The sequence below is a fragment of the Mycteria americana genome, chromosome Z, assembly GCF_035582795.1.
Source record: "Mycteria americana isolate JAX WOST 10 ecotype Jacksonville Zoo and Gardens chromosome Z, USCA_MyAme_1.0, whole genome shotgun sequence".
NCBI lineage: Eukaryota > Metazoa > Chordata > Aves > Ciconiiformes > Ciconiidae > Mycteria > Mycteria americana.
Genome location: NC_134396.1, coordinates 5,811,939 through 5,836,786, shown reverse-complemented (window position 1 = coordinate 5,836,786; position 24,848 = coordinate 5,811,939). Strand labels below are relative to the sequence as shown.

The 24,848-nt window shown below is 43.1% G+C and overlaps 1 protein-coding gene across 8 annotated transcripts in view; it reads right to left on the bottom strand.

Annotated features, from left to right (window-relative positions):
• RAI14 (retinoic acid induced 14) overlaps nt 1-23,430 on the bottom strand; it is an 85,814-nt gene extending 62,384 nt beyond the window's left edge. For all 8 annotated transcript variants that reach the window (XM_075488563.1, XM_075488564.1, XM_075488565.1 and 5 more), the window contains exons 1-2: nt 23,281-23,430; nt 13,261-13,352 (exon numbers count right to left, since the gene is read on the bottom strand). In XM_075488563.1, the coding sequence (XP_075344678.1) occupies nt 13,261-13,296 (36 nt within the window). In that variant the 5' untranslated portion in view covers nt 13,297-13,352; nt 23,281-23,430. The remainder of the gene's footprint in view (nt 1-13,260; nt 13,353-23,280) is intronic.
• Nucleotides 23,431-24,848: the final 1,418 nt, after the last annotated feature.

Below are 24,848 nucleotides of genomic sequence, written 5' to 3'. Positions count from 1 at the left end.
ATTATCCCAGAGTCCTAGTCAATATAAGAGAAACTGATGGTCACCCTTCAACAGACCTGAAGAAACTTACCTGTAGCCATTTTCCCACACACCGCTCATGTTTGCCATGTCCCATTCGCTATATCACAGTTTAGCAAGCAATATATAAATGACTTTCTACCTCAAATGATCTTCTAAGGAAAGCAACGTTACTCACAAACATAAAAAAATCCAGCCTTCATTTGACCTCATGCATCTTACCATCATCTGAGTAAACGGAGATAGCTGAAGTGCACCACAACAGGAAATTTTCAAGAATTTTTTGCTGTGACATTAATCTGAGCTGATGGTCCTCACAAACACATGGATAACACAACCTTCCTCTCGAGAGCACAACATGCTAAATAACCAGGACAGCAATCCAGCTGAAGCGAGACCTGGCTTGCAAACAAGGAACCTACGCTAAGAATAACAAAACCAAAACACCCTGAGCAACTTCAAGTTTACAAGCAAACAACGTGTGCATTAAGAAGTGGTTTTCACTGCTGGAAAAAAATTGCTGCCCAAGACCAAGCCTAGGGCAGCTTCTTGCCATACAGCGCTTCACATGCATAGCCCTGTTTGCAACACCTATTCCAACATAACTGCAAGGATGCACACCCGCTGCTTGTTGTACTTATCACACTTTGACACATGATGGGAGACAGTTGTAAAGCAAATCCAGCAAAAGCAAAGAGTAACAGGCTGTTTGTACCAAGAGAAGTGGGACAGGAACATAATTGGGTGAGCAAAAAGAAATCCACAAAAATCCCACCCTTAAATATGCTATTACTGTGCCAGTAAATGCAGGTAAACACACTCCAGGATAGCTGGAACCTGCAGTCCTTCTCGACCAACTGTATAAGGCATAAGCGCATGATATGCTGTTCAGGTTCCCTTAGCCACAGCCAGAAGAATTAAAGCAAAGTGTCCAGCTTCCTTCCCTGATAAACACATAGAAATAACATGGTCAACACATGGTCCCCCACAACATCCTTCTCTCCAAATTGACGAGAAATAGATTTAATGGGTGGACTATGCGACGGATAAGGAATCGGCTGGATGGTCACATCCACAGGGTAGTGGTCAACAGCTCAATGTCTGGATGGAGATCAGTGACAAGTGATGTCCCGCAGGTGCCTGTGTTGGGACCAGTACTGTTTACTGTCTTCATCAATGACACAGACAGTGGGATCAACTGCACCCTCAGCAAGTTTGCAGATGACTACAAGCTGAGGGGTGAGGCTTACACACCTGAGGAACATGATGCCATCCAGAGGGACCTGGACAAGCTCAAGAAGTGGGCCCATGTGAACTTCATGAGGTTCAACAAGGCCAAGTGCAAGGTCCTGCACCTGGATCAAGACAACCCCCAGTATCAATACAGCCTGGGGGATGAAGGGATTGAGAGCAGCCCTGCCAAGAAGGACTTGGGGGTACTGGTGGATGAAAAGCTGGACATGAGCCAGCAATGTGCACTCACAGCCCAGAAAGCCAACCGTATCCTGAGCTGCATCAGAAGAAGCAGGCCAGCAGGTCAAGGGGGCTGATTCTGCCCCTCTACTCTGCTCTGGTGAGACCCCACCTGGGGTACTGCATCCAGCTCTGGAGCCCTCAGCACAGGAAGGACATGGACCTGTTGGAGCAGGTCTAGAGGAGGGCCACAAAAACGATGAGAGGGATGGAACACCTCTCCTATGAGGAAAGGCTGAGAGAGTTGGGGCTGTTTAGCCTGGAGAAGAGAAGGCTCCAGGGAGACCTTACTGCGGCCTTTCAGTACTTAAAGCAGGCTTATCAGAAAGATGGGGACAGACTTTTTAGTCTGTTGCGATAGGACAAGGGGTAATGGTTTTAAACTAAAAGAGGGTACATTCAGACTACATATATGGAAGACATTTTTTATGATGAGGGTGGTAAAACACTGGGACAGGTTGCCCAGAGAGGTGGTAGATGTCCCATCCCTGGAAACTTTCAAGGTCAGGTTGGACGGGGCTCTGAGCAGCCTGATCTAGTTGAAGATGTCCCTGCTCATTGCACGGGGCTTGGACTAGATGACCTTTGAAGGCCCCTTCCAACCCAAACCATTCTGTGTTTCTATGATTCTACGACATTATGAAGGCCTTTAAGAATCAACCTCCAAATCAAGTACACAGTTACAGATTAAACAGCTTTTATACCTGTATTCACAAGTCACTGTCTTCAACCAAATCCCTGCATCTCCCATTAAAAGGACTGTATATGGATTCATAATGTCACATCCAATTACATTACTACACAATGTCTTTCCCCATTTTGTGCATGTTGACAAGAAGCAATGAAGGCAAAACAACTGAAGACATGAACCTGACAGTGCACTAGTTCTCCTCACTGACCTACCCCATAGCTTTTCTTAATGTTTAATAAGGTGCTTGTGCATGATGTAGCTTCCTCTACTTTGAAAATGCAGCAATCTGTCTGTAACTGGGGTGTGCAATAAAATTGCTCACAAGCAGTACATTGACTAACACTCCATAAGCCCACACTGCTGCTTACTTCCTGGAAGATCCTCAAGTTCATCCACATCAAGTGGTGCATTTCACTTATATTTCCTATACATCTATCAATTATACATCTGAAATACACATCAAAAGGGCAAGGTCACTGAGGGGTAGCCATTGTTCCTATTGAACGGAATCATGTCATATTATAAGCAATCACCCCCCAAAGCAAAAAAAGGGAGAAAAAAAAACACAACAAAAACCCAACACACTCTAGACCCTAAAAAGAAGCCACTGTTGGATAACCTGCCAATCTGAGCATCCTCAATAGCCACATGTATTTCTATGCTAGATTCAGGGGAAATCCATGGCTCACTGAAGCCCCACCATATGCTTCCACAGAGCCAGCATTTTGGTTTTGGTTCTTGTTTCAAAGCTCAGTCAAGCAGACTGAAGTCTTTCTTCTGACTTCAAAGGGCACTGTTTCAGTCTCTGGATAGGCAGACAGGTTACCCAAGTTTATAAGATTCTTAAGAGGTTTCCAGCAGACAAAGCAAAGAAGCAGAGATGAAAGAAAAGAGGTATGCACCTGTGAACAGAGGTATGTCAGACACATATATATGCATTGGTAACCACATTATTTGCAAAGTTATTAAAACACCTTTGCTTCTATCATCAGCATCATCAAGTCAATGCAAGTGTTCTGGACAGTTAACTGTTTGTTTCCTCCGAGATAGGCACATATCTGGGGAATGAGACTCCTCAGACAGCTGTAGAGCAGTAAATTTAGCTTGAGTTTCAGATTATGTTTTGCTAGTTGTATTGTGTCACCTTTCAAAATCCAAATAGTATCAAGTAGTACTAGTGTTAGGCGTTACACCAGAACAGCACTGAAAGAGGTTCCTACCTCAAAATACTTCAAGGTAAAATTTGAAGTCCATATAACAAGCAAAATACAGGAAGAGTACCTGTGGTAAGAATACATGTGAATACAAGCTGCGAGTCTAAGAGATGAAGACGTCCTGTAGCTGTAGTTAAAAGACATTCAACCATGACGGCTTTCGCCAGCACAAAATTAACAGTATTTTTAAAAGCTTAGATTGCAGCTACTTCTAGATAGTTTAGGTCTAGAATTAGGAAAAATAGCTCATTAAATAGTTTTTTACATGTCAGAATAACTGCGCAAGTCCAGGCAGCTATACTACTAACGTATGGGCAAGGACACCATAGCTTTTCCTGGGACTAAGCCTCAAGGTTTTTCAGGCAGCTAAGAGCCTAGAATAAGGTACCTCATAATTTTTTAAGAGAGTTTTGTTTGTTTCCACATGATTGCAAGTTTCCTACATGATGTGTTTCAAGTTAGTCTTTATACAGAATCACAGAATGGTCAAGTTTGGAAGATAGTCTAGTCCATCTCCCCTGCTCAAAGGAGGGTCAACTATAGCAGGTTGCTCAGAGCCTTGCCCAGTCAGGTTTTGACTATTTATACAACTAAATTACAGTCAAGTATGAATGACTATAAATTATTAGCCTTGCATCAATTCCCAATATAGTGATACATTTAAAATTCTAATATTTCAGAAGTTCGTTAGAGTAGGATCATCTGTTAACAAAACTTCAGCAGCTGTTCATAAAACACTTGTAACACTGATCTATAGCATACATACAAACTGTCCTAACAGTAAGACAGACCCTGTGGTGTTACAGCTTTTTCCCCACTAACAAAAAACTTCGTTGGCTTTCAGCCTTCTATTTATCTAGCTTTGTGTTTTTCTCTACACAGATCTGCAATTTTTGAATGCTCCCTTAATCACTGTAGCTAACACAAAGTGGTCAAGCACAAACATCACCCACCAACCTCACCTTGCCCAACAAACCTGCCTTCAGCCAACAGAAAGCACCTACTCACAGCTGTGTTGAAAAGAACAGAGCAACTCTCTTATACAACTACAATACAGGAAGGCCTCTTCATCCTCTGTCCTTCTACCTGCCTGCCCCATGCAGTGCTTCAGTAACTAGACCTTTGAAGAAGAAAAGGTACCTTCAATGAAGTGCTGAAAGTTTACTGTCCCTAAACACCACATGGTATTTCCTGGGAAGAATGGACACTGTCACCCTCATTCTCCTCCACACTTAAGCTTGATGGATCTTCTGAACATGCATGGCATGAACCTCAAGAAAATGCAACTGTGGCAAGTAAGGAAGCAGAAAAGGGCTTCACCTGTCCCTAACGCTGAATATTTGCCTGGACTACACGCAATCAGAACAGCTTCTTGAAGAATAGGGCTAGGAAATATTGCTGGAATAAGGCAAATAACACATCTGTTTCAGCTTGATTAACGCCTTAACATTTGTTGTCCGCTCATATCATTCAGAGGCTCCCAAAATATAAGCATAGGATGAAAAGACTCAAATCTCCAATAAAATAAAATGTATGGGTGTTTTATTTTTTAGATAATACTTCAGCACCTATTCACAGCGAATCAGTTTTGGTTCTTAATAAAGACAAGACAACAGTCTTCAAACACAAAGACTGGACCATTCATAAATCCTCTCCTTTACACAAGTTTTAAGTGACAACTTGGACAGCTAGATAGAATTTTTTTTTTTTTAAATCAGATTAGGCACAAATAGCGCCAAAAAGGAAGAGAGAAGATATAGTGTACCACAGTAAGAACACATAGAACTCATTTATCATATTTTTAATTTATTTTACTTTACATTTAAATCTTACTAAAGATAAATAAATAATGAAAAAATTACAATTTCTTTTTTCCAACTCTTCCAAACTCAGGCCTTTGAACTTTTGTGCTCTGTTTAAAGGGACACAAAAGACATGTTTCTACAAAACAAAAATTCCTTTCTTGTTACCAATATATTTAAAAATACTAACTTTTTCCAATTTGTATATGCCAATTTGCCTTTCTTCTTCCTACCCACCCCCACTTCATGCTGCTTAATTTTGGTATTTTTAGTAATGAACTGTCAACAAACTGGCTAGCTTCACATTGTGGCTCTTCTGCACATATCTATTATAATGTTGTATATTGCTGCCCATAACAGTACAGCGTTTTAACTCCATTTAAAACAATTTTGTAATGGGAGTAACAATTTTGTAACTTTGCAAAAGTTTTACATATATTCCTTTTAACGAGGGATCAGACGAGCACGGCCAAACCAGCCAGCTTGGTATGATCAGAACACGGGTGCAAAGTGTTCAGCTTGCTAGGCACTGCTCGGGCTGGCAGGACACACTAATGTTTGTGGCCAACCAGTGACTAATCAATATTTCCTTTCACACAGCCTCCAACCCTTCCTCCAGTTCTAGATGGGTGAGCAAGTTAAGAAGTCTGGGATAACAAAGTTGACAGGCCTGGGCAGGCAGCACCTGGGAAAAGGAGACACCTTTCCCTTTCCCCAGCCTATATTTACAGAGGAATCATTAGCCCCATGTCATTCTGTGTTGGTAAGAATATGACTCTAGGGCCAATAATAATGGGAGATATTATTCCTCACCTAATTTGGGGCACAAGCATGGGTGGAGGCGGAAGTCAAAAGGAAAGCAGTGCAGGAGCTGTGTGTCATTTCCTTAGGGCAGTGGTTCTGGAACAAACACAGGTGTGGAAAGCAGAGCCCAGATGAGTGCAATGTGCTACCAACAGGATGGAGAAGCTGCAAATGGGTGAGTGAGGTCAGCCCTGCAGGTTTGACCTGGCACTCATTCAGCCCCAAAGCTTCTTCTGACTTCAAACCCTGTGTTTGAATAGCATTGCACTTGCTATGCAACTACACTGTAAGACTGGCTGATTAGGACTGCAACTGTCCATGATGATGGATGAACACTGCACACTTAACAGACATGGGACTAGCGCCAGCCAAAGGAATCATGAATTTATAACTGACAACGACATTTTATTACAGACTGACGAAGACTGGCTGGGAACCCAACCAAGATGTTCTTTGCTATACTCCAGACTATAATCCTGTTTTAGGAAATAACTATGTGTTTATTCAAAGGAAGCCAACTCCAACCCAGGTTCCTCTAATATAATTCCAAACACCACACCACAGTTCTCGTTTAACCTATTCCCTTTCCTTTCTGTCCCAACCATTTGGAGACGCTGCAGGTTGTTTCTAGAATATCTGCAAGCTATCTAGCCTCAAACATTCTGCCAAAACTATGTACTTTCCCATCCAGAGACAGCAGATCAGCAGGCATCCCACAAGAGCCCAGTTATTCCTTCTCACAGAACAGTTATCAAAATACTACCTCTGACCCTACAGCTTCAACTGTCCCTCCTCTCCCCTCCCTTTCAGACCTTTTCTTTTTCCCTTCTGTTTTCCCTTATCCTTATCTATCAGTCTTTACTTGCCTTCTCTGTTACATTTTCCTTCCACCATTAAGAGACTTTACATAACTTACAGGCTGATACTGGCCCCCTCACAGAGCACTCAAGTGCACCAGAATTACAGTTCACCTGTGTGCTGGTTTTGGCTGGGACAGAGTTAATTTTCTTCATAGCAGGTAGTATGGGACTGTGTTTTGGATTTGTGCTGAAAACAGTGTTGATAACACAGGGGTGTTTTCGTTACTGCTGAGCAGTGCTTACCCACAGTCAAGGCCTTTTCTGCTCCTCACCCCACCCCACCAGCGAGTAGGCTGGGGGTGCACAAGAAGCTGGGAGGGGACACGGCTGGGACAGCTGACCCCAACTGACCAAAGGGCTATTCCATACCATATGGCGTCATGCTCAGCATAGAAAGCTGGGACTAGAAGGAAGGTGGGGACGTTTGGAGTGATGGTTTTTGTCTTCCCCAGTAACTGTTATGTGTGATGGAGCCCTGCTTTCCTGCAGATGGCTGAACACCTGCCTGCCAATGGGAAGGAGTGAATGAATTCCTTGCTTTGCTTGTGCATGGCTTTTGCTTTACCTATTAAACTGTCTTTATCTCAACCCACAAGTTTTCTCACTTTTACTCTTCTGATTCTCTCCCCCATCCCACAGGGGAAGAGTGAGCGAGTGGCTGTGTGGTGCTTAGTTGTCAGCTGGGGTTAAACCATGACAGCCTGAATAAGGTAATTTTAGAAGTACTCTGAGCACATTCCTATTGTAAGTAATGAAAAAAAAGACATTACCTAATGGCAAGAGGTTCACGTCGAACTGACTGCAGCAGGTCTTACTATATATGCTGGAGGACTCAGAACACGTTTAACTTCTTTCCTGCACAAAGCATTTACGCTTTGGCTGGGAGAGCAAGCTGACTAGAGCAGAGCCTTATGCTGTCCAGAACTGGAGGCATGAAGCCAAACAGCTCCGGAGCAGAAAATGGGGTGGAAGGTAGGACCCTTGACTCCTGACAGAAGGAGGGAGAAGCAGGAGCCATGGCACTTATTTCAAGAGGGAGAGAAGGCTAAATCCTCCTTTCTCAAGAAGAGGCGGTTGAGAACAATCTATACATTCCAGAGATCAAGCCTTCCCCTATACACCATATAGTGAAATCAGAAACTATTACTGAAGAACGCAGTAAACTGAGGGAAAGCTATGATCATGATGATGTATTTCAGGCTTATTTAATTCAACACCCAATAAAAGGATACCTGAATGAAAACAAATTTCAGTAGTTCGTTTTCTAAATCATTGAGTAAAGTCATCAGACAACATCGCTATTTCAGTTTTTAGCCAGAGTGAACTCGGTATGCGTTTTTGTCACAATTACCCTGAAAGAAAGTAGTACATGTACACAAAGTGGATAGTGCAATTTTCAACAAACCCGTGCTCCTTTTTAGTTTAATTGTGGCTTTCAGTGGATAAAAAGAATTTAAGGGCCGTTTAAAGGAGATCCTGCTTTATTATTTTTAAAGTTGCCCCACCCAAGTTTTGTTCTCCCACACATTCAGTCCAGAGCACATGGGAACACAGTGATTTCAATGGAATGCATCCCAGCAATCTTTCCGTTCCAGACCCCCACGTAGCATTTTATACTTCAAAAACTGTTGAATGGGAGCCTACTACTTAGAACATTGGGCATTAAAAAGAAGTGCCAAGCCTTAATTAGCATAGCGTCTAGATTAAGACTGAGGTTTTATACTACAACATACCTAACTGCCTCATCATTTCAAGATTTATGGAACTATGACTACACCACAGGCCAAAAAGCAGAAATTTTCATAAGAACTGCAATCTTTTCAGCCCCCGCATGATAGTACAACAAATAGGCATCTCCAGAAATACCAGAAGTTAGAGCTGGCAATTAGCATTGGGAAATCCCAGCCTCTCTTGGCTCTGCTTCTGGCAATAGATACTTTTTCTGCTGAACTGCACAGTCAATTTTCAATTTTAAAAGACACTCTACTATTTTAATTATTCAGTATTGAAGATAGTTGGAAACAAATCCTGATTCTAATCTTCCTCTTGTCCAGTCAACAAGCTAGCAATTAGAAGAAAATTCGTCCATTGTCAGATTGCAAGACATGTTTCAGCCAGTCTTCAACACTCACAGAAAACGGTCCTAAAACTTTTCAGTTATTTGGCCATAGATATAAGTTAGAGAGTGAAAACAATGCAACCCATCACAGCCTTCACACAATATGCCTTTTCTAGAGTAATCAAGAACACAGTTAAAAACAAGTCTACCTGAACAGATCACCTAGGTTCCTACAACATCTTAGTATCAAAGAGCTAGATATTTAAATGCGTGTAGGTGCCTAAAAATGTTGATGAGCATCTCGTCATATTTAAGAAGCAGACAGAACATGTTTAGACAGGCTTAATATCTTCGCACATTTGAAAATCCACTTGGCCCTCATCTGCCTGTTTAAGATTCTAGATGCTTTTGAAGTCAGGCCGCAAACTGACTAGTTACTACAGAAAACACTCCAATCTCAAATATTACTAACAGGCCTAATAACACATCAGTAGCACTGTTTTTGTTTTAATTGGATTATTTCAAACTCTGCTTTTTTGAGCAGAATCACTGAAGAACTTCTGTCTTACTTGGTAGACATTCATTCTCTATCGTGTGAATAAACTACAGCCTATAAACAAATTGAAGCTCTGAAGTGTTAGTTCCTGATATTACCACACCAACTTTTTCAAGTGTTACATGTAATAGTCTCTTGCAACAATTAAAATGGTCATCCTTTAGGTTGTCAGCTTTTAGGTGTTATTACTAGTAGGTTTTGAGTTTGATAATGAAGAGCAAGAGATGAGGCAAGAGTGGAGAAAATACAGCTTCTCAGGCAGAGGAGACTAGTTGCTTCGTCAAGACAATAAGTGCAATTCCTGTTGTTTTGTCTACAGTCTCTTGAAGTGTGCAGATCCACTACTTTGCTTCCAGTCTCAGCATTTGCTCCAACCTAGGCATCCTGTTCACAGATTTCTAGTATACAAGCACCCTGTAACTACACATCACGCTTTGACAATATTCAGTTGTGACAGAGCGATAAATCTCATTCCTCCACTCCAAATACACATTCTCATGGCAAGAGTGACCCCCAGGAAGGATTTCACAGCAATTAATTGTGTCAAGGAAAAGATTCCCCAGTTAACGGAGCTGCCTGCACACACAGAGAGTGAATCGGGTGATGCACAGGGGAGCTGAGCAAGCAAAAGCATGAAGTGAGGAGTCACTCTTCCACCTAAGAAGAGTCATGCTCCCATCTCTCAGCTGTGGACTATATCAATTCTGCTAAATATCAGAATTAGCAGCCTTATTTACTTGTATGCTCCTGTAATTCCTTTGCTGGCATGCCCACTCCTGTGCTTTTTAGGCCAATAACCAGGGTGTGATTTGACAATGCAGCTAAGCCAAGCAACAGCTGCAGAAAGGGATGCCCTGCTGCTCCTCCTACTTTCACCATTCCTCTCAGAGCTGACCCTAAAGTGAGACAGAGCAGGGAGTTAATCACCTAAAACTTACCCTACAAAGTAATTTTCCATTACTTTATGTCCCTGAACTGGCTTACTGCAGGGTCAGATACCCTCAAAACCAGAAGGGCAGAGATGAAAGAAGAGGGAGCAGGGACATCTCTTTTGCAAGCCGCAAGGCTGGTGTAGCTACAGCACCAAAGCAAAGCCCCACAGCAGGGACACAGAAACATATGCATGAATATCAGCAGTTGTGCCCACTTTCAATTCAGCCACTCCAGAACAGCCTAGAGAGCTTTAATATAACAGTGAAGTTTCCTACACGGTCTTCATTCCAGCATACAGTTTCATGTTAACAACCTTACTGCTGGAGAAGTGTTTGTGTAATTCCTGTTTCTCACACACACCTTGAAGGCTTATTCCTACTTCTCCCCCCCTTCCTATTTTTTTATGCTAACAGTGAGGCTAAAGAGAGGCGTACCTTTCCTTCCCCCAAGACACCTTCAGGACTACAAAATAAGACATTAAAGACTTCCTCCAGAAAGAAACACAGAGGAGGTGGGATGAGAAAGAGTAACTCCATCCCTGCTGACTTTACCCTTATCCCCAATCCAAAAGCAGTTACCACATCTTATAAATTGAGATACAAATAAGACTAATGCCAATTAAAACCACCTCCTCTTCCTCCTCCTCACAAATTACAGCTAGGGGCAGCTTCTGGAAACTAAAGAGAAGAGAAGGATAATTTTCCTTGCTTATCTTGCACAAAATATAGAACAGCTCCTGTTGGCTGTTTTGAATTATGCCCTTAAGGTTTGGCTTCAAAACAGAGGAAACCAGACTGTCATGGATTTAGACTGCTGTGCTCTTAGAGCTGCATATCTAAATTTTAGGTACCTGAAAAATCCTTCGTGGTTAACTTTGTCTCCAGCCAGTAGACAGCAGTAGTATCAAAACAGCAATTACTTTCAGACTCTACTTGGTTTTGGGGAGAGGCGTGAGTGAGTTGTCAAGGATAGATAAGTAAGGAATAAGTGATCCAGTGCAATTTATAACTGTGGGTGGACTAGCTACAGCAAGATCTAGTTGCATCACACATGTCACATAGCCTTTGCTCTACAGCAGCAGCCCAGCCAACTAGCATAAAACTGTGAATGAAGTCATCCTAACACACAGGCACACCTAACTTCCATAATACCAAGTGTGTTCATATGTTAGCCAAGGGACTGTTCTCATTCCTCAAGCAGATGCCTATAAAAAGTTTTACTGGTGTAGGTGAACACAAAATAGCAATTGCTGCTACTCATTGCAACGGGACCAACAGCATCTGACCACAAAATTCTAGCAGTCCTAAACTGAATGGCATATTCAGTTAGATGAGGCACCAGAGACTGTGACATTATTTTTATTTGTTGTGAAGTGGCACAAGACACTGTGCCACTGGCTGATTCAGTTTGGTGACTAACAAAAGCCAAACACTGCTTAAGTAGTTAAGAGTGTTCTCCTCTGTTCCCAAAGGTTGGTTGACGTATTTAGCTCATTTATAGCGGTGGTCCTTTTAGAAAGAACTCTTGCTAAACTGAAGAGGTAGAGCATCCACCAGTGCTGCTGATAGGTAGCCAATACAGCAGCTGCACCAAATGCTAACTTGTAGCTCAAAAGACTTTTTAAGCAGTAACCAGCACATCTGCAGATTACACCACAACAGCATCTCTACCTTCTTTACAGCTACTGAAATGCATTACAAGCCAGCTAAAGACACCACTCTAATGGTGTGCCATGAGACCATCTTTGCACTAAAGCACAGCCTGTACTACTCCTGAGTGCAGTGTGTAATTTTATTCCTGAACATCAAAACTTCTGAAGAAGCTCCATTTTCAAACCTAGTGTATCTTTATCAAACATGGCTGGTCTAGGACCCTGTGGGAATCTGGCCATGACAAACAACAATACATTACTTCTTTCAAAGCAGCACACAAATTCAAGATGAAGGATGGAACATTACATCCTTCACACATCATGGATATTTGTTACAAATTCCACACAAAATCTGAAAAGTCAATTAAACACAAAGTCACTTATTTCACCGACTGCTCACTGCATTATCAAATAAGCATTAACATTAGTGCATGACAAGAAGCTGGAATGAGTAGCGGTAGGAAAAGAAAGACAAGAACAGCACCAGACTATAGCAGTTCTGCTGCTCCAAGGGAAATATGCTTACTATACAAGCTCAAGCTTGGGTCTGATACTACTACTTCACTGATACTACTACTGCTAGCAAGAAGCAATATATGATGTGCAGCCTAATGTCTCTCTAAATGCAGTTTTGAAGAGCCTCCTGTAGGACCGGCATATTTATGTCTGTCATCCTCACTGCTCAAGCCTCATATCCACCTCTCCTGTCACACTATAACTGATAAGACACAGCTGCCCTAATTGCACAGCTGGTTCCTATATTCTTGCTGACAAAGAAACCCTGCCACAGACTGAGGAGACATTTTGTTAAGTGCTCAAATACCACACTGATAAGAACGGTATTATGCTTAGACAGAAATATGATTGGGTAGTAAAGTCCTTAGCAGGCTTAATCCTATACCTGGAACAAAGTTTCAATCTGGGCACCAGCACAGTCTAACAGAAGTTCTGCAGACCCCACACATATGTGCATGATTCAGTTATAGGGAACAAGGTGGTGAAATACTATTAGTTTGCATAACAGAGAATTGCACTCCGAATAGAAACAGCCTACTCCACACTGTACTTAGCTGTTGCCTTTGTGCTTGGAGAAAGGTTTTCTTCTCTGTAATTCATTAACCTACAACCTTATCAAGGTGGGAGTGAGGAACTTGTTTCCAGTGAGGAAACCAGCAGTCAAACTGAGCAGAAATACTTACGTCACTCTTCCTGAACTTTGCTTTTAAGCTCTTCATGCTGATCACATTCAACCTTCCAAACCTTTGAGGAGCTTTTTATCCTTCTTCAATATCTAAACAAAAAAGAAAGAAAAATAAGATTCCAACTTGATACCATTCAGTTCACTGGCAGCCAAGTCTGAATTGAATTTGCATACCTATATCACCCTTTGAGAATTTAGCCCTCAAGCTCTGAAAAAGATTAATAGCCAGCTAAGGGAAACTTTCTGTTTCTCCAAACTTAAAAGCAAGCCTAACTGACCACAGTAAGCCTTCTGACCACAGAAGAATAGAGCAAATCTTTACCAAAAACTCAAATGTGTATCATGTTATATTAGCTACTTCTCAGCATAATTAGATCACTGACACGTTCATATGTGTAGCAGCTTTCTCTACCCACTGCCTATTTTAACATTATCATCAGGGCAGCCATTTGTAAAGTTGGAAAAGCAGAAATAAGTATGCAGAGTCATTCATTAAAACTTCACTATTCTACAATCATGGGTCTGCACTGGGTAGCAGAAGTACCACCACTATTGTAAGTACAAGTCTAACCACTAACCAAATTAAAAATTATACTTAAACCATGCAAGACACATACTAGGACAGCTCAACACAACATAGCAGATAGAACCATCTGAGCAAGAACAGAGGTTATCACTGGAAGAATTGTTTTATACTCTTCCCCATAAGGAACTGTATGTGTATTCTTGGTGTCATAGCCATTTTTAATTTGACAGTGCACTATCACAAACAGCCATATTCCCCCTTCCTCCCTTTCAAGTGAAGAAAAGCAGCAGTTGCACAATCATAAACAACTAATATTACAGACAAGCTGCAAGCTCAAACAGGGAAACAGGGGGCCAGTACCTAGGGCAGTTTCCTACAGAAAGCTTCAATATACCACATATTACCAATCCAAGACAAATGGAATGGCGAACAGCACGTTAAAGTAGCATGGCGATGTGTTTTTTCCTAGAGCACAGCAGAAAAACTTAATGAAAGAGCAACATACATCTGGACTGGGCAAAGCAATCTATACAAAAATGTTCCAAATTTCTCATTTTACACTACACTCGCTGGAATCGCCAGCCCTTCTCATCTACAGGTTTTAGCTGCTATACAAATTCCTTCTGAAGGAACAGTTTAAAGTAAAGGGTGTTCAGCTGTATAAACTTCCTCCCTCCACCCTAGAAAAAAAGGAGAAAAAATATTACAAGTCTAGCCAGATGAATAAATAACTGAAATGAGGACTGGAGCATAAATTCAAATAGGTCATGCAGGGTCACTAATGTTTCACATCACTTCAGAAACAGTAGATCACAGTTTGATAAGCAAAGTGAGATTCAATTGTTTCATAAAAGAAAGCCTCTTATTATGATGAAGCAAGTTGCTATGTTCTACATGATCACTCTACTATAAGTTTTAAAATGCAACTACACAGTATACTCTTGGTAGAATATATATGAATGCTTCCACAAAATAGAACACTAAGTACCATTCAAGAAGAGCAATTAGTGCTAAGTAAGCATGTCATTTAGTTCAACCTCATATTTATCTGACAGCCATTTAAGACAAACACAAGTACATTTCTTCAAAAAAACCCAAACAAACAAAAAATCCCATACACTACATACACACAAATACATTTCCCACAGAACACACACCTCCAATAGGTAATCTGGATGGGGTAGTTCCGTAGGCTGTTAAAATATCATTACATCTACATAAGTGACTATAAGTCTAATTAAACAGTCATTCTAAAGTCGTATCAGACTCCTGACTGCTTTCAGGTATATGAACGAGGGGTTTCATTCGAAGTTCTTGCTTTTCATCTCAAGAAGAATGGGCTTGTGACATTTTGTTTAATTCTTTAGCATGGAAAGGAAAAGAAAAAGAAAAAATTTGCAGAAGCTTTTTACTTCCTGGCTTAAGTGACCATTTCTTAGCTTTTTCCTGGGCTGAATGGAGTATTTGTAAAATAGTAACAACAAACTAAAAAGAAGTGCAAGTTTTGAACAATCAAAGGAATTATTCTAGGTTACTCCAAGAGAAGCATACCACTTTATTTCTGCTACACCTACTCAAGCCTTGGAGAAAGTGTTTAAATTGCACAACAGCTGGCAGAACCTGCACTGGAAAGGAGACTGAACTTCAGCAAGAGCCCAACAATCTCCTAAATCACCTAAATCACTCTAGCAACAATCTCCTAAATCACTCTAGCAACACCAAGGATGATGAGCATTGCAAAGACCAGAAATGCCAGGGTACAGACAAGACAAATGCCATTACACTTATCTGGCCTTCTTTACATACCACACACCAGCAAAAAAAGAGAAAAAAAAAAAGGGGGGGGGGGGGGTGGGAAGAGAGAAAAAAAAAACAAACTGTTTTTAACTTTTGGGAAAAACAAAACCACAATTTAAAGGAACTTTAAAAGTTGAGAAACATCATACAATATCCCACAAAATCCAAAACTTAACAGGACTTTTTATTTTAAAAGTTAACATAGTTGACTAAAAAAAAGGTAAAACATTTAATTAGACCAGTCAATAAAATATAAAGAAATGCTGTGCATGGGAAATTGAAAACAAGAACCTTTTCCTCACATACAGATTGCCAAAGGATTGTCTGCTACAGGCTGTGTTTCACATTCCCACCCTCTCAGGATTTTTTGCTTCCATGAATGAAAGATTTGTTATAGCTCCCATGGAGGATGAAGTACTCAACTACAGGGCTGTGGGGAAGATGACAACTCCTTGTAGGTATATGCACAGAACGCCTGCAAAGCTGGACTCTGTTCTGTGAGGAACCTGTAATACAGTCCAATTAGCAAGCTTTGCAAGCACTCCTAATATGCTACTTTCCCCCCTTTTGAGGAAGGAAGAAGGGAGGTGAGCTGTGTTTCTATTAGAAGCCAACTTATTTTTCCCACAGGATATTTCACCTCTTGCGTAAGTGCATTTTATACATTGAATGTGAAACCCAAGTCCTCAGCATAATTAAAAAAGCATGCATAAGCACACAAAAACAGCATTCCCAAGTTTAGTGTGTATCACATCTGTATTTTTTCCATAAGAGATAGCTAAACACAAACGTTAAGATTACAGCTTGTGCATCAGAATGCCCATCAATCTTCAGCTGTAGAAATAAAAACCCATGAAGCGGTGAGGGCTGCCTTTTTTTGGCACTGTTTAAAGGAGGAAGTCACCTCTCAAAGGGTGTAATTATTGGAATTGATGCAAAAAGAGGTCAGCATCCTGATTCAGCAGAGCTTTATGACAACTGTTCATTTGCCAGAGGGGGGGGGGTAAAGGAAGCACCATTAATAGACTCATGTTTTACAAGATCGGAAACGACTACTAGAAATTCACTAGGGAGCATCAAGACACTTCAAAACAGTATTTCTGCAATGAATCACAGGTATTAACAAGAAGCAATGTCTACTAATAGAGGCATTTCTCCATTTTCAGAACAAATGTGATAATAAATACTGAGTGCTGTCATATTGTAGCTGCAGCAAGTTGGCAGTAGAGAAGTGCTTAACTCCAGGGATTCTCAACAGCTAATGCTGATCACATGCTTTTAACCATTAGCTCCAAAATTAAATATCTAGTCCTCTGTCTCATCTTCCTTCAGCTTAATATTAAGAAATAGCTTTCAGGAATACAAGCCACAGAAAACATCTTTAGGTTGGTGGTAAACCCATCCAGTTAAAACAAGAAACATAGAAGTGGTGGTAATCTTCGGCCTCAATAATTTCATTAAAACACAGTTTCAACACACAATACAATCTTTAGGTTTAAATGTAGGAAACAGATTAGGATAATCTTCCCCACTGATTTACAGTGAGATTCGTGCAAACCACAGTAAACAACAATACTGCCAAATTTTTTTCCTTTCATTAAACTGCATTAAAATCAGAGCAAGTCCTTTCAAACAATGTTACAATTAACTCCTTGAATGGCCAAAGATCCAGTGATGCAACAGTGAAACAGCCTTAGTTTTACTAAGTAAAACTACAAGTTTACAGTAAAACTGTACACTATGCACACTGTTCATACCAATGACAGTTATCCTTTACCGCTAAGTGGTGAACTCAATTAATTTAGGTGTCAAAAATCTTGCACCTCTTTCAAAACACCCTGAGAAGCTGCCATGTCAGACAATGCTGTTCTGCAGCAAAGCACAATTCACGTCGTCAACTAATTTCCCCTTCCCCTCTCAAAATTACTTCAATTTTTTTTTTTTCCACCTTGTGAGGTTACAGAAAAGAACTAGAGACTCCATGCAAGATCTGGCAACATAAAGGAGGGGAGGGGGGGGGTGCGGGGGGAGGGCTTGGAAGAATACCATTACTGCCATACACTGACATCTCCTTTGCGTGCATACACAGGGGAAAGTAAGGGGCCCCAGAAGCATCTTCTCCCAAAGCACAACACTGCCATTTATTCTCTGGATGATCACTTTCTAAATCACAAGCCCTGCTCTGTCCCAGAAGCACAAGCTTTTGTGGCCGCCAGTGCTGCAGAGAAGCCAGAGGCTTCCACACTACTAGGATTTCTTCTGCTGCCCACCTTCAGTACCCAACTTCTCAAATGCTTCACATGCCTGAGCTCCCCTGACCTACTATCCAATACCAAGAAGATGCCCAAACCCAAGCTTCTCCTTAGCACAGCCAAAGCCACAGGACCACCTAGAGGCACTAGCCATTGCCCAATCTCTTTGTTGTGCGCACATAAATGCAGCAAGCCCATGCTGTCCTAAAAAAATCCACCCGACACTTCATCTCTGACTACCTTCTTATTTCCATCCAGCTGAGCATATTCTTCTATTTGTCAGGCCAAAGCAAAGAAGCACGTATGATGTGACCAAAACCAACAGGAAACATTTCCCCGCTCTCTATCAACACAGCTCAGTTTTTCCATCTTGAGTAACGCATCCTCCTATCACAGGGAAAGTCAAATGGAAGAGAATTTTTTTAAACTTAATGTCACCTATAAAGGCAAATAATTCTTGGCTTGGTTAATCTACTATTACTTACTAATGAAAACACACTGAAAAATGCACTGAGAAGCCCAAGTACTACACAAGAGTGGGAGTGATTTATATACAGTTAATCCCACTCTAAACAGAATCAGACATCAGAGATAGCAAGGGCCTTGGGTAACTTAGTACAATCCCTCTATCTGTTCACAAATCACTGGCAAGGATGTGCTGAACTGTACAAATTTAAGCATTTGAGCCCCAAAGTTAGAGCTCCATAGATATTGCATCACTAACAAATCTACAGCTATCGCTCCTTCCTCCAGAATGCTTTGCATCAATTCTCTATTCTTACACTTCTTTTTGATATTCAGAACTTGCAAATGTTAAACTTAATTTTTAACGGATTCAACTGAAGCAGTACCAGCCTCTGTGGATGTTATACAACCAATACAAAGCCAGGCAAGACTGTTGATGTGGGGTAATGTGCAGTTTGTTAAACAGTGTTTTCAACATCAGTTCTAGACAGCTAGGAGAAAGCTTTCATCAACACGGCCTTAGACACAGTGAATTACAGGAGAAGATTAGAGAAAAATCAAAATGTGACATTGCCCTGATTTGTTTACTTGGCATATTAGACAGCTCTCCAGGCAAAATCCTAGCTCAAGCAAAGTCCAGGCAAATTTGTCATACAGTCATTACAGACAACTTTACTCTGTTCTTACTCCAGTTCTTTTGTCTGGAAGTGTCTGTCAACACACATCCAGCTCACTGAAGAGCATAGTAAAAGAGACAAGACTTGCTGCATGAACTGGGACATACCGCTGTCTTTCTCTGCTTTCAATTTCCCCGTCTCTAAAACAAAAAGGCCCCCCCTTGTGTGCCCCTCAGTTTTAAGACCATATTCTCTGGTTTGATCATACATAAGATACGTTGCAGTCCTGAAGACTTTTCCACGTTCAATGCTTAGTCCAGCAGGGGTAGACTGGAACTGAAGCATCCAGCTACAACTAGAAATAGAGAAAAATGACGCAGAGTCCCACTTATGAACTGCCAGTTCTTAAATGAGAAACCCACATGGATAACAACAGCTAGTACTTGTTTATACTTACTCTCTTCCTAATATTCTGTATCAACCATTCAACTAGATGCTCTTCCAAATTGGCAAACACAATAATCTGTACAGATGCAACATTAAATGTATGAAGAGCATACCTGTGACTTCATGGATGAATATTCTGAAATAGCCTAAGGCAGAACAGTTATCTATTAGTGCAGGAGTTAGGAAGATAGGAACATCAATTTAATTTACCCAAGACACTTGCCAAGCCCCACTCCCATAAATTCTGCCCTTATACTTTTGAAAGATCTTGGAAGGGTATCCTACTGAAAACTTCTCTAGCCTAGAAATACCTTCAGAGACTGTGCTGATAACACAACTTCCCTATTCAGCTTCCAAGTTCTTGGGTAGGGAAAATATTTTAGCTGATGAAAATGCAGCACCTTTTTAAGCATTACCCAAAAATGGAAAGAGAGTTAGGTGTGTTTCTACCCCTCAAAAAACATACTAGGAATTGAGGTATTTTCTATCCTAGAAGACTATCAATGCTATAAACTAGCAGAAGATCAGCAAGATCAACACCTACATCTTAGTGATAATCAAGTGATTTTTATCCGATTTTATTTGGGTTGTTGACACTTATATTCAATAGCAACAGCACTAGGTGCCACACAAATATTGGAGAAGACCTAGTGTTTGAGATACTTCTCCCAGCCTTCAGAGGCCTATGAATCTCTAGATCTCCCTTAGAGTTATCGTGTCTCAGGAAAGTCCTTGTAAACAAGGTCCTCAGAAAGCACTCAAGTGTCAAACTCCCCAGAGACATTTCAGGGTGTCCCAGTGCCTTAGGGAATCCAAACATCTGCAGTAATCAACAGAAGCTCCCTGCCTCTCAGCAGTTATGAGGAAAGAAGTGGAACATCCTCAGCTACTGAAGTTAGAGTCATAGACAGACCAGCATACAAATTCTTTTTCTATTGTAATGACTGAACAAACTTGGCTCTCCACTTTACCCATCCCCCGATAGATTCAGGTGAAAAAACCTACGCATCTTGTTTTACAGTATTTTGAATACCAGCAATGGCTTCCAGGCACAAAACCAAAAGGAGACTATGGCAGCTTTAGAAAATATACGTAAGTTATTACAGCATACATCCAAACCGCAAGATCTGCCTGCAAAGGAAGGACTTGAGTCAAGACATAACACTTCCCAGACAAATGCACTAACCATTATAGGCCCAGAGGCCCTCTCCTCCAGAGGTGGTCTCAAGTTCAGCACACCAACTACCACCATCACCTCCAGGCATTACTGGCCATCCTGTTCTGGATCTCAATACCAGGGAAGGATGCTTTCTTTCACTGCTGTGTACTTCCACTCCAGCAGTCCTTGGCAAGTACCTAGACTGGTAGCTAGTCCTAAGTGCCCGTGGAGATCTTCAGTTGCTTCCACATTTCACCAGACTTGCATTTGCCTCTGGCAGTATGACAGTGATAAGCTCTGCTCTAATGTATTACCTGAATTACAGCTATTTGCACTACTCCATCTGTACACTAGAAGTGCATTATTAGATGACCCTCAAAATGTAAGGAGCAGCAAGGACTGACACCTCTGAAAACAAGCCCCAAGCTACCTCAAATGCAGAGCTATCACCTGTGTGCATTCACGGGCACCCAGACAGCAACTCCAAGGAATGCAGCCAAGAGAACAGGCTTCTCAGACATGCAGGAAGTGTGCACACAGCAGGAGAGCCAGTTACTCGAATCTATAACCCCAGAAGATGCTATGGATTGTTATGCCCCCACCTAGGGATTTTCAGCAGTCTAATATCTCTGCCACTAAGCAAGGCACTAAAGCTTTGAATTGATTTGTTCTAGTTTTGCTTGTTTTTGTTTTTTCTCCATAGTTATTTCAAGCATTATCCCTGTGCAAAAACAACTAGCCCACAATCAGCTCTCAAAAGGAATGTGATAAGGGTATTGTTGCAGTAGGATTTAGAAACTGCCAACATCTCACACAAGAACTTAGCTGTCGTGTTTCTCCAGGCACTGCTTCTCCCTAAAAAGAGGCACAAAATCCTTATCAGAGTGGGGAAGAAGAAAAGTAACATAGTGGAGAACATACAAAAAGAAAAAAAAAAGAAAAAGATGAGGCAAGTGAGTGAACCCTGTTGTGAAATGCTTACATTGCTTCATGAGACCAGCAGCCTCCCACCTAGTCTCTTCTCCACTTGATGTTATCCATCTCTTGGTTTGGGGAAGGAGCAGGGAGCAGGTAGCATTTTATTGCTTTGCTAGCAGATGCAGTCTTGGAAGAGGGAACAGAATAGCACAGGGCCAATATTTTTAGAGACTGGAAGGATGGACGTCTGCTACTGCACAGTGACTTATTGGCACTGAGCTTGGCTTCAACTCAAGAGAACCCTGAGCTCATATCAAGCCTTGTTCTACTCAAATGCTCTTTCACTCTGTTTCATATGGCTGTTATGCAATTCTTCTATTAGTAAATAAAATCTCATTGACAGCTTTCCATGAGTCTCCCAAGACATGAGCCAAGCAGGTCACCGACAGATATTTACTAAATTCATTTACTCCTAGCTAATCTAGGACATCAGAAGGGCTTTCTAAAGTGATGTATGTGTAGTTTTTGGCATTTGATTTTTTTTTAATAACACACACTAATCTGCAACCCGCTGGGATAAAGGAAAAAAAAAAAGATACTATAGCTTCTACCAAAGTAACACTCACTCCACTAGACTGCAAGCGTTCTATATCGGTTCTGTAATAAGCATGCTCACACTCACTATATAAACAAACGGAAGAGTTTGTTAAGATCCAGCAATGCTGATAAAGCAGACTTTAACCAGTGTTTTCACAGGGAGAAACTTAAGAATGTCACAAGTGGCAACAGCAGACTGCAGAGGGCTTGTGCTGCCAAACGCTGTGCAAGAGAAAGCAGTACCTTTTGCGTACTCTGTTGGAAGTTAGAAGCACAGGTTCTTGGTTAAACTTGATGCGATACCTAACGCAGACTACTTAATTTTTTTTAACAGCCACAGAAAATCTGGATCTTTTCAGCCCCCGCTGCCAGAGGAAGGCGTAGCCCCCGTGCGTGCCCGCGGGGCAGGAGCAGGCGCGGCTGGCAGCGGCGCGGGGGGACCCGGCGGAGCCCGGTAGCCAGCCCTCCCTTCCCCGAGCTCCCACCAAAACCCCGAGGAGAGACCGCCCCACACGAGCACCGAGACAACGCCGTCCCCGGGGCCACCTTTTTTACCGGAACGCAGCAATTTTAGGGTCCTCCCGCGGGGGCAGATTTGACTCCTGTCAGGGCCCCCCGGGAGAGGGGGTGAGGCGGCGGCACTGCTGCCCCCAGCGCTCAGCCGGACTCCCGCTGTCAGGGACCGGGCCACCCTCTCCCTGAGGCGGCGAGGGCGGCCCCCGCGGCTCCGCTCGGGGCTGAGGGACCCGCGGAGACCCCCGCCGGGCGGGCAGGGGTGTGTGTGCGGGGTGAACCGGCGCCGGCCTGACTGCACCGAGGTGCTCCCGCTCACCCCCACAGGCAGCTGTCACCCCCCGCCACGCACCGAGGGAAGAGAAAAAAAAAAAAACACAAAACTATAAATAAAGTAAATAAAAATAAACAGTCAAGCGGCAGCGACTCACGAGCTGCGCCCCCCCGGTGCTCTCCGCTCCCCCACAGCGGGGAAACGGGGCTCTCCGGCAGCGCCGGGGGAAGAGAAGGGAGAAGTTTCCTCCTGTTGCGCCGCGCAGAGGGCTTTTCCCCTCAGGCTCCGCCGGGAAGCGCCGGCCGGCAACGGCGGCAACAGCCCCCCGCGGTCGGCGGCGGAGGCGGGGGCAGGTGGGCGCCGCACACAAAGCCCCTATTCACAACGCCCGCCGCCGTGCGTGCGTGCGTGCACGCAACCTCCCGCCGCCGCCTCACGCCGAGCCGTGCTCACCTCACGCAGCAACCGCGTCCCGCTACGACCGTCTCCGCCGCCGGGAGCCGCGCACGGAGCCGCGCCGCTGCTGAAGGGCGGAGCGGCGCCGCCGCGCGCCCCGGGACACTCGGCCGCCCCGCGCGGATAGGGCGGGAGGGGGGGGCGTGACATCACTCCGCGGCCACGTGATCGCGGGGCTCCGGCCCCCCGCGGGGAAAGGGAGGGGAGGGGCGGGGAGGGGAGGGGGCTTTGCCGGCGCCGCGCGCTGGCGGAGGGGAGGGGAGGGTCACGTGCGGAGCTCGTGCGCCGGGCTCCCGCCCTGAGGAGCGGGGTGCTGAGGGGACGGGCGGGCGGAGGAGAGCGTCGCCACCCGGGGTGGCGGTGGTGGGAGACGCTTCAGGGAGCCCACCCTGCTCGCCCAGGGCCGGGCGTGCATGGAAAGTGGGCAGGTGGGCGTCAAGTCCCTTCTCCCTCTGGATGCCTTCAGACCACCTCTGGGGAAGGCTGAGGGGGGCAAAAAAGATGTCAAGTTCTTCAAGGAGCACAAGTGCTTCAGCGCATGAGAGAAGTCCTACGCTTCAGTTCCCTCCAAAGCTTCCCCGTGTGTCAAATTCCCCTTTCTCAGACCCCTAGGCAGGAAGGACTGCTTCAGAAGAAAGAGAAGTGGGGCACTTCTTGTTTAATATCCAAATTAATGACTGGTGTAGTGTTTGGTTACCCAGGAATTTAGAGGTTAGAAAATCACAAGTGGGCTTTATAGCTGTGCCAAGGTACTGCTTCGCTGGACGTGTTCCAGAAGTCTCCTTTTCTGTGTAGGCCAAACCCCTCTTTTCAAAGTTGAACCTCCAGAGTGCCCTTTCTCAAGTCTGTTGGCAAAGCCAATGGCAAACCACCTCAGTATCTCACCGAAAAGATCACAGTTGCCTTCATCTGTGCACAGAACTCTGGACACTTGGTCTACGAATTGTCCCGTTAAGTGAGCCTCTGCCTACCATCCCACGAGAGTCCTGCCAGTGCCACCAGTCATCTTCCCATGCTGTCATACGCATCTGCTGGTCCCGCGCACCACAGCCGCGTTCCCCGCCTGAGAAGGTCTGCTTTCATCTCTGCAATCGCTCTTATCTTCCCTGTTCTCAACCATATCCACACCTTCTAAAGTGGCAAAGAGTACAGGGAGGAAATGAGCACTTCAAAACTTTAGGTCATTATTGTAATACAGGCAAGTATTGTTATTAAACAAATACACTTGACTATCACCAGAAGCATACTTTCCCCTGCTAACCTGCAGTCCTTACCTTGACCACTTTGTTTTGCATGTGTTTTACCTTTGAGAACAGCCATCGTGCCAGCACTGTTTCCTCTCTTTTTTTCTTATAAAAACACACACACACCAATGTTAATCTAATATAGTTAATGCCGAGAATTTAATTTGCACAAAAACAATAAAAATAGGAAAATTAAACTTCCCCAGCAATGCTAGCTCAGCAGCTACAAAACATATTGCAATTGTTATGCCATTATTTTTAATTCCAGTCATTTTTAAAAGCCAAATACACGTGTACAATATGGTTAGAAAGTCAGGAGAC